Source organism: Perkinsus marinus (genome assembly GCF_000006405.1).
Source record: "Perkinsus marinus ATCC 50983 genomic scaffold scf_1104296939758, whole genome shotgun sequence".
Taxonomy (NCBI): domain Eukaryota; phylum Perkinsozoa; order Perkinsida; family Perkinsidae; genus Perkinsus; species Perkinsus marinus.
In genome coordinates, this window is record NW_003213081.1 from 285505 (window position 1) to 296931 (window position 11427).

The window sequence follows — 11427 nt, forward strand, 5'->3', positions numbered from 1 at the left end:
GGGTAAAGTGGACTTCTGATGAAATGACGACCCTGGGATTCGAATCCGCGCCCACTACTTCGCAGGGTAAATTTGCGCAGAAATTCACGGGGTGATATTTTTCGATCCTGATGTCTAGAAACAGCATAGAGACACATCAAATTGCTCAAGAGACTATCGGCAACGAACCTGCGAGGTCAAATTTTGGGTGCATTCAATCCCACCTCAGCCCCACTTACGGCCAGCCGTGACCTGTCATGATGTCATACACAATTCAATAAATGTTGTAAGTAACGGGATGAATACTGTAGTAGCACTACTACTGCTGCTGTTGCTGCAAGGGGCTGGCTACTCATCGAGCATCGAATATCATCACACGGCGTTGACGCTTCTTGTAGAGGATACGATGCCCACATCGATTGCACTTGATAGCATCCTGATAGGATAATGATAGAGCTATTACATCCACAATAGTACTACTGCCATTAGCTTCAACTCCTGCTCATTTCCACAGTTACCGCAAACATAGAGCACTTGATTTGGCAGACTCTGATTATTCTCCAGGCTTACCGCTGTCGCAGGAGGTTGTTGTTGTTGCTTTGCTAAGGACATAAACCGGCGACCCACTTACTACTATCAACAAACCCTTTCCTGAGCACCATCCTCCTATTCAACAACAACAATAGTAGTAACAAATAACGAAACACAATATTGAACGACACACATGTCGATCATCTCTTTCTCGAAAGACATCTTATATAACCCTAACCAGGAATACACCGGACGATGAAGCAACTGAAACGACAACCTATTGGGACCTATTCTCCTCACATCTTCATTACTCATCAGATTATATGCTTGCAGATACCCCCAGACATCTCGAAAATTACATACCCATGAGTAATTGTGCCAAGGTGTTCTTTGGACTGTGAAAAGAGAGTAGTTTTTCTTCTTCTTCTTCATGTACGTCAAATTGTACATCAGAACTTCTGAATCAGAAAGGAACCATCCTCCAACATCAACATAACTCTTGCCGATACCATCAATATGCCGACAACTTACGTAATAGGCAGGTTAGAGCAGCAACAGAACAGCAATGAGCAGAATAGGATTACAATCATACAGATATGTTAACCTTCAACATCCTGGCCTTGTAGAGCTCCTCTGAGGGAATATCCATTGGATCATAAGAGTGTCAATAAGAGTAATGACAATAATAATGATCGATTGAATAGATGACAGTAGCGGCAATAGCAGCAGCAGGAGAATATATTTCAAGTACTGGGCTAAATAATATCTTACAGTGCATCTTTGCAAGCCTCCACCGTACCGATGATGCCACCAGCAAATCCTATCATTATGCATACCAATTCCCGGAGATACTGAATGATGATGATAACAAGAGAGGAAAGCAGCAGGAGCAGGAGCAGGAGCAGCAGCATTAATAGTAATGGCATGAGTAAGTGTAGTACTCACCTGCCACTTTGATAACTCCCGTCCTCGTAGCTTGATATGGAATGCAGGTGGGAGAATCTACAAGTAGGAGTGGGGAGGAATGGGTGAAGAAGATTAGTTCTGCATCATCATCATCATCATGAGTAGGAGTGTGATCAATGATGATGATGATGATTATAAAGACTGAGTAGGAGGCGTGATGCACATTACAAATGCTAATGTGGCACTAGCACTGGCTCCGACAAGGGAAATAAATGCTCCAAAGTTGGGGATGTATGCTGCCAATATTGCTGTTAACGATACGTATCTAATATAATAGCAACAATACTCCTGAATAGAGGAAATCTCTACTACTCTTGTTATTACCCCAATCGGAAGATATAATGGGTGAGTAAGTGATAATACATCCCTGGGCTGCTGTTGTTGCTGTTGTTGCTTACATTAGAACATAAGTATGGCCTAATAGACAATGGAAGGTAGTTGTAGTCGTGAATGGAGTCTGCATCAATCTGATATTAATATAACCTAATATTAGAATTGAAGAATACATCCATCAATTCAAATACGGGGAAGAGCATGAGAGGATAAGTGAGATAGAGACCAATGCACAACGATACCTGAAGTAGTAATAGTAGTACTAGTCTGTAGACATGAATAACACTGCTATTACTACCTGTATTAGAGGAGAAAGTATAGTGTCGTTTGGTAATGCTCTCGTTATGATACTGTCGATATACGAATAATGACTGAAGGCTAATAAACCCAGGGCACCGAAAGCACAGTATCTTGATAATAAGGAATAGGAAGAGGAGAAGGGGAAGCAAAGGGAGAGTATGTATCACTAGGCCTTCGTCACGAAGGGGCGGAGCTCACAGAGTCCACGTCCATGGATTCAATCAATGAATTTTACATAGGTCCCCGGTTCGATCCCTGGGTAGAACACTTCTCCATCATTAAAGTTTTTCGTGCATATCTCGTCGAGCTTTTCATATAATCGGATTTTCCGATTTTTGCCTACATCTCGGCACTCAGAGGAGTCGTTTGATCTATTTGGTGGCCTCCTACGCTTCGTAGTTAAGCCAGAATAATTCTGCACGCACGCACAACGCGAAAGTGCTGCCTGTTGTTGCGGTATATGATCCGCTTGCTTCGCTCGCTCCGCAATGAGAGTAATGACGAATAGTAGGAGTGGTAGGGTGAGGAGCGTGATGAGCAATAATGACTTACACAGTGGTGACGAGTATCATCGAGAGTCGCCAAATACGATCGAATGATGATGGATTCTGCATACTGAAGAGAAGAATGATTATTATAGGATCCTTACGGATGATGATAATGATGTAGATGTAGATGCTCATTCTATTACTACTACTAATACCTGTTTTTAATAGGCATCACCATACCAACACCTTCATAACAATAAACTGATATTCCAAAAAAATATGGTAATCGAGATAAGTTTAACCACCAGTTCACATTACTGATCATGATGATGATGATGATGATGACAATGATAGTAGTAATAATAGTATTACTAAGGTATTAAAGTGGTGACATCTTGGGGAGCCTCCTCCTCCTCCTCGCCACCAACAGCATTATTGGTAGTAATAGTGGTATTATCTTCTACTCCTTGTTGGTGTTGTTGATTAACGACATCGGCATCTTGTGATAATTGACTTATTATACTATTGATATCGAAGATGAATAGTGCTATCAAGGCGAATATGATCTGATAATAATAAAGGAGAGGGAGGAGAGGGAGGGTTAGCCTTATTACAGCTATTTCTGCTAATAGTGAGAATGGTGCTAACATCTTCAAATGACGTAACCACGATAATATGACCTAATAATATAAGAACAATAGTATTAGGGAAACAACTATATGTCCCATCTTCTTGTTACTAGAGGTGGTGATATAAGGAGTAATATGGTCCCTCGTGATAGTGGCATACTACTGCTAGTATTAGTAGTAGCATCATCATCATCATCTGTTAGGAAGCTGCTTCCACCATGATGGAGGATCGTATCGTATAGGTTATGAGATATAAATATAAGATATGCCACAGCAAAACCCGTCTAACAGAGGCAGCGGCAAAGATAGCAGCAGCAAAGGAGGAATAATAATAGAGTGAAACACTAATGTGTTGCTGATGGAGATGGTCTTGTTTACCTGAGTTAATATAACACATATATCAACCAATAAAGTGCCAATATTGCCAAATGCATAATATCCAATATCACCATAGGTCACTGCATGCTTAGCTCTATTGTCTCTTAGATAACTGATAATGATAATGATATTATGCCGTGATGATGATTATTATCATGATGATGATGTTGTTGCTATTACCTTTGACAATGCACTATCAATAACATACAATGAAGTGCTAGTCCTGCAATAAACGATAGTATAATAATACCACCAATGAGACCTATCTCGTTGAACGCATGTGGCAAACCTAATCATAATCACTGAATATTGACGACGACGACCACTTCTGCTGGCCGCTGGAAGCCGTTTATGGATATATACAGTAGCTATAGCAATTAAGTAGATAATAATAATAATACCAATAATCATAATACTACCTAATATGCCACTTCCCATAAAACAAAGGAGAGAGTTAATAAAGGTTTTAGAGTTATCAGACAAATTGTGGTTGTTGTTGTTGTTGGTTGTGTAGACTTCGTCCATATCATTATCATTGCTGCTGCTGTTACTATCTGTTCTCGTATGAGGTAGAATAGTGAATTCTACTACTCCCGTACCATGGTATCCAGAGTTATCTAATAATAAGCAATAATACTAATAGGGCTACCACATACTAGTAAGCTAATACTATTATTACCATATTCCAAGGAGTTGGAGTTTGGTGTATCTACTGATAGCTGTTGTTGTTGTTGTTGTTGTTGCCGTCCTACGACTTCAGGGGACATTGAGTGAGTCATAACCATTATGCACTACTAGCAATATCAAGATATACATACTCAATGAAATATTATGACGCTATATGAATATTTCTACTACTAATACTACTAATTCAACGACCATCATACTGCTAATAGTAACCATAATAATATAGGAAGAGAAACGTGATAAAAGATATTATCATAATGGGGATCCATCTAAAGACTCATCATCATCATCATGTTGTTGTTGTTGTTGTTGTTGTTGTTGTTGTTGTTGTTGTTGCTGCTTCTTCTTCTTCTTCTTGTTGTTGTTGTAGTTGTAATGATCATCATACTCAATACCATCACCAGGTAATATCAACAACGCTTCACCTATTAGGGAGCGTTTTATAAATATGCTAGTATTATTAATTACTACCATCAATATCCTCATCATCTTCATCATCATAGTCTAGTGATGATGATGCTATACTGATATCATCACTACCAACTGATTCACCATCTATACCATCATCCTGAGCACCAGCATCTATACTCGTAATACTCTTCTTATGATACCTATATGGAATGATGATACTAGTAAAGATACGTTGTAATGATGATAATAATGGTAATAACTATTTCACTACACTCTTTCATTAACAATCTGCATAAGAAGCCATTGTCTCTTATCTTCAGCATCAGTGATAGTATGAGGATACTCCCATAATAGACCTAAATACATTTCTTAATAATCCTAACAGTCAACACCACCACAACGACGACAACGATCATCAGATTACTACACTTACCATTATTCCGACAATAACGTTCTAATTGACTGAAGTGTCGAGTCCTCTCTTCCTCAGTGGTATATAACTCTATCTTATCATTATCTCCAACATCATCATCATCATTAGGTACCCTCATTAGTGTAGCTTCTAACCCTTTCAAATACTCAGGAGCAAATATAGCATTCTGTTCCCATGCATTCAACACGTTACAGCACTTCTCTAGCTCTAACGTTGATAATAATGATAATTCTGATGCTGCTGCTGCTGCTGCTGTTGTTGTTGATGATGATGATGATGATGATGCATCTGTGTTGATACATTATTATCACAATCATCATTATTATTATCATTGTTGTTGTTGATGATGATGATGATGAACATGTTTGTTGTTACTATTATTATTACCTCCATTGACAAATGATTTATTCCTATTCCTATTCCTCATTCTCATTCTGCACCTCTTACCAAATGTTGCCATTATCAATGCACATTTCCCTTCTATTTGTGTACGATAACTCCAAGCACCATTCTTAGTAGAGCATCCACTATTATGCAGTATGTCCGATATTAGATACCTATCAACAACAATAACAACAACAACAACAACAATGATAATAATAATAACGATGACGACGATGATGATGATGATAGTAGTAATAGTAGTAGTGGTTATAAGACTACTAGTAATAAGCATTCACTTATTACAATAATGCTATCTGTTTGATCATGCTTCCTGTGCTCCTATCATCATCCTTTTCTTCTTTATTATTATTATTATCATCGTTGGAATCTCTCACTATCTCATCCACTATAATATCAACTATCTCTATACTACTATCAGTATGATCAATACACCATACCATTATTTCCTTAATAGAGTCCCCTAAGAAGAAGAAGACAGAGTATCACACGAAGACAATATATATAATACATCATGATCATGATCATGATCAGTATAATCATTACTTCTAGTATTATTTAGATTATGTAGCATATCCATAAATAGTGCTTTATCTGATGGTAATAGTGCCTTACCACCTATCTTAATACGAGATCTCCCACCAGGACCACCTATCAACATCATCATCATTATAATAATAATAACAACTCATTATTATAAACAACAATGGTGGATTACGTTTAAGCATATCATCAGACTCACTAGTGGTACCATAGGGTTGATGACTATTATGATGATGATGTTGCTGAGTTGATGATGATGATGATGCTCTCTTCTCTAATGCTTTACATGCTGGAGGATGCCATAGTACAGCTGAGGATAATAACAAGAAGGATAGGGTATGATGATGATGATGATGATGATGGTGATTCCTATACTAATATTACTTGGATCATTAGATAAAGGATTAGCTTGACACATAATGAAAGGCTCGGTCCTCCATCGTGAACCACTATCCCCTTGAGCATAGGCAAATCTATAAAGATGATGATGATAGTACTTCAACAACAATGATGATAATGATTATAAGAGTAGTGATAGTAGTAAATACGTTCGCCAACGGTAATATTGACCATCAGGAGAGTCATAGTCGAAGAGGAAGTTATACCTGATAATGATGATCAGTAATACATGATGATATGCCGTAGTAGTAGTACTTCTCCTTCCTTCCATTACGAGCCTGTACCCTCATAATAGCTACCTACTATATAGTAGTGGGATAGCATTAATGATGATGATGATGAGTATGAGTATTATTATTACTTGTTCAACATTACGACCATTATCAGCTACCATTCTAGCGATCTTATCTATCAATGATCTATGTGTATCAGACTTAGGTATCTCCACATGTATATGACGACTCTGAAGGATAATGATAATGATGGTGATGATAACGATAATGGATGTTGTTGTTGTTATTATTAATAGTAGTAGTAGTAATATCACTATTATTACAGGTTTGGGTTGGGAAAAATTAGATGAGCAGTGCAGTGAACTAGCAAGAATAGTAGTGCTGCTGCTGCTGGTGATGTTGGTGATGATGATGGTAGTAATAGATGGGAAGAGCTCTACAAGCATAGTGATAATAGTAATGTATTGAAGGTATAACCTATTACTAGAGTGGATCCAGTACTCCCTTGTATGGCAGTCCTTTCTCCTTGTTCTCCTTGTTGTTCTTGTTGTTGGGCTACTTGTACTAACATATTCTTATTACGTTGTGCTGTTTTAACTTGAGCCGAGTTCATAGCCTTACCCCATCCTACTCTATCAAGTCGTAATAATAATACTTATCATAATAATACTAGTACTAGTAGTACTAGTACTAGTAGTAGTACTACCTTAATACAGTCTCCCTCATCATAGCACCCCCAAATGTACAAGGGCCACTTTCCATTGCATCCTTGGCAGCTTGTGCTTCATCTCTTGATGAGAATGCTATGAATGCTGGTACATAACTATGATAATAATAATAAGTATTATTATCATCACTACTACTACTACCCTCTAGATCTTTCCTCATCTGTTCGTGGATACATTATCTTGACACTCGTGCTGAAGGCAACAAAAGGATTCATTCCACTTAACACTTTGTAGAAGAAGAAGAAGAAGAACATTATTATTGTTATTATTACTTACATTGATCCATATATACCATACTCTTTGATAAGCATATCCTCAGTAACACCAAAAGGTAAATTACCAATATATAGATTAGCAGTCTCTTGTTCATCATCATCATAATAATCAACATCACCACTATGTTCTCTAATAAGAATGATGATAATAATATTACCTCATCATCAAACTCTCATTACTATCCCTACTACTATTAGTACTATTACTACCCTCTCATGGCTTTTCCTATCATTTCTGATTCCTGTAATGTTGTTATACCACCAAGTAGACTCTGTAGTGTACTAAGACGTTCCTAGATGATGATGATGATGATGATGACTAGTGATGGATGGTATATTATTACTTTATTCCGTAACTCCTCAGCTACTGTTAATGTACCCTTCTTAAGTGTATCTTTTATAACTTCAACTTCATGACGAAGTTGATGACGTGATTTAATCTCTGAAACATTGTACCCCATTGATAGTTATAGTAATAATAATAATAAGTACCATCTAGGAAATCATCCATTTGTTTAGTTTTAGTTGTATGTATAGGCAATGTTGTTGTTGTTGATGTTGATGATGATGACAATATCATAGTAGTAGTAGTAGTAGTAGACTCTATAACAAGAATAATGATAATAAAAGTAATACACTTCCAATTCCAAATACTATTATTACCTTCTCCTGAGTGATGTCCATTACCTTCTATACTACTAGGAGGTAACGCTCCTCTGTTATCTTCATCATCATCTTCATCATCATCATTCATACTGGCAAATCCCGGTAATACTGCTGCTGCTGCTGTTCGACGGTTATTAGAGCCCTTAGTAGTAGTAGCCTGAATACCTCCACTTTTCCTCAACATCATCATGATCATGATGAACCTATTATTAGTATTACTACCCTAGCAACTGCTATCCTCCTCTCTAACTCATGCTTCTCTTGTGTTTTAGCCACATTTTGTGCTGCAGCGATAGCAACTGCTGCAGCATTAGCAACCGCAGCTTCTGATCAACAACATCACCATGTAGTCATGGTGGTGATAATGATGAATGGATCACAGTAGTAGTAGTAAGATCCATTACTATGAGCAGCAACATGATCATCATCATGATCATTATCACTAGAGAGGGATACGGTGCTCGTTGCCATTGTTGTTCTCATTGATGTTATATTCTCATCCCTCCTACTACTTCTTCTTCTTCTACTACTACTTGTATTAGTCTACATCAATAATACACCTCACACCGTTTCTGCTGTTGGTACTAGTATTATTACCTCTCTACTACTCCTATAACTACCAGTATTATGATCATCATCATCATAATCATATCGTCGTCGTTGTCGTTGTCGTTGTCTACTGCTCCTACGTCGTGTTGGAGAACTACGACTCCACATAGTACCTCCACTCCTAGTCCGCTTATCATCAGATCGAGTAGTTTGTGATAATGTATCTCTAGATCTTTTATCCCAACTATCATCATCACTACGACTACTACGATGATGATGATGATGATGACGGGTATTGACGTAGGATGATGATGATGATGACGATGACATAGTAACAAGTAATATTCTACTATCCACAACTGATATTATTATATGTTAACTAAGGCAAGAAAATGATGGTTAATAATGATAACAATGTTAAAAGGGGAATAAGGAATATATCATTGTAGCAGTATTATTACAAGTATTACATGATATTAGATATTACTTACTATCAATATCATCAACCTTACTCTTCCTTCTACTACTACTACTATCACGTGTTGATGGTATATTATCGTCATCATATATATTATCAATAATAGTGATATAATCATTAATAGTATTAACCAATTGTATCAATAAACCAGCCTCTACCTCTCTAACTTCAATACCAGGTACTTGTAGTAGACTCTTATCCTTCAATACACTACTACTACTACTACTACCCTCTTTTGGTAGTAATAGACTGCTACTAGATCGAATCATCCTCTTAACATCACCATTCTCAATACTCTTTAATAAGGCTTTGGCAGCATATAATTCCAACTTATATGGCAATCTCTTATTCAAAGTCATATTCAACTTGAATAGCCTCTTGCTACTATCCTCCTCCTTCTCCTCCTCTCCTTCCTCTTCAACAACATGATAATCATCATGATCATAATAATAATAACCATGATGTATAAGAGAATACAATCTAAAGCATGGTAATAATCTATCATCTACCATCAATACACCATCTTCTCTTGATAACCATAACTTCATTGATAAGAATGATGATGACCCGAAGGGGGACCCGTGAGTATCATCATCATAATAATCATTAACAACAACAACTGGACATCCATATTGTCTCCATATTGATATATCCTGGACCTTCTCATTTTCTCCACTTCTTCTTCTTCTTCTTCTTCTACTTGTTTGTTGTTGTTCTTCTTCTTTTACTTCTGGCACTGGTTGGCTATAGGGTATGACCAATTTAAGACTCATACGTGAGTTATTCCTATGTAACCATATACCTCTGTAAGAATAGGCATATGCATTAGAGAAGGTATTACTAGCTGGTAAGAATACTTCCTCACCAGCTAGTATTGGTGTAGTCAGCCTTAGATCAATAGAGAAGTCCTCTGTTGTTGTTGATGATGATGTTGATGTTGATAATGACGGTGTTTCCACAAATAATAATGATCCTCTATTATCAATATAACCCCCTTCCATTTGCCTCCCCCTTCTCCTACCCTCATGTGAATCACTCTGTGAAATATCTCCAAATATATAGTTACTATTAATAGTATTAGTAGTGGAATGAATAATAGGTATACAATTAATGATATGGAAATCCGTCCTATAATGAGGTCTGGCGAACACTAGAGGCGATATCAACATTGGAATACTACTACTACTACTACTATAATAATGATAATCATCATTATGTTCTTCTTCTTCTTCATCACGCCATACACCATAACCCTTTAATATTATATATGCCCATCGTACATCAGTCAATGAGAGTACCTATTACCATTATAATAGTCATGTTCTTATCATTCTTATGTTTCTACTCTTACTACCCTGTTATTATTGTCCATTGTTATAGCATCATTATTAAGTCCATTATCATCATTAGTTGTTGTAGGGATCCTTGTTGTTATATCAACATTTATCATCGAATCATCAACATCGGTATCGGCATGTCGTGGTGATGTTATCGTTGGTATTATATCCCGAACATCTTCATTATGTGTTAATAATAACCATCGAAAGACGTTATTACATATATCATTACCCTAACAACAACAAGTTATAATAATATTAATGCCCTGAATAATAATAATAATAATCATGTTATTACTTCCTTTAACCATCCCTCCATAGATGTACCATTAGATATATAATCATCCATTGATGATGATGATGATGATGAGAATAGACCTCTTTGTTCAACCCATGCTGTGTCTGGTAGATCTCCAACTCCTATCTACGTTAATAATAATAATAATAATAATCAATTATATCATTATTATTCATCCTACTTACAACTCTCCATAAGGGACGATGAATAGAAGTAGGAAGTCTCGATTCATATACAATAGCACTAACAACACCCTCTATTGGATTCAGATTACCCTAACATGCAATAACTATATTATTATTAGTACTACTACTACCTCGTTAATAGCTGCTTGTGCTATATGATGACGAGTTGATATAATAAGTTGTGATTTTATCTACCTAG

General features: G+C 36.8%; 1 protein-coding gene across 1 annotated transcript; it reads right to left on the reverse strand.

The window, feature by feature from the left end:
• Window positions 1-698: 698 nt before the first annotated feature.
• On the reverse strand, window positions 699-9767 carry Pmar_PMAR029293 (amino acid transporter, putative; the record flags this gene model as incomplete). Its single annotated transcript, XM_002782386.1, has 35 exons — window positions 699-774; window positions 822-968; window positions 1042-1143; window positions 1282-1361; window positions 1456-1512; window positions 1645-1741; window positions 1801-1893; window positions 1960-2051; window positions 2108-2219; window positions 2662-2724; window positions 2813-2914; window positions 2970-3163; window positions 3212-3277; window positions 3337-3510; window positions 3605-3716; window positions 3785-3893; window positions 4024-4221; window positions 4763-4902; window positions 5270-5342; window positions 5523-5692; window positions 5823-6000; window positions 6084-6188; window positions 6465-6553; window positions 6629-6685; window positions 6735-6778; window positions 6841-6942; window positions 7197-7344; window positions 7419-7535; window positions 7582-7632; window positions 7717-7845; window positions 7926-8008; window positions 8060-8157; window positions 8379-8538; window positions 8604-8707; window positions 9692-9767. 33 exons carry the CDS (start codon window positions 9765-9767, stop codon window positions 1110-1112), a joined length of 3507 nt encoding a protein of 1168 aa, XP_002782432.1. The 3' UTR covers window positions 699-774; window positions 822-968; window positions 1042-1109.
• Window positions 9768-11427: the final 1660 nt, after the last annotated feature.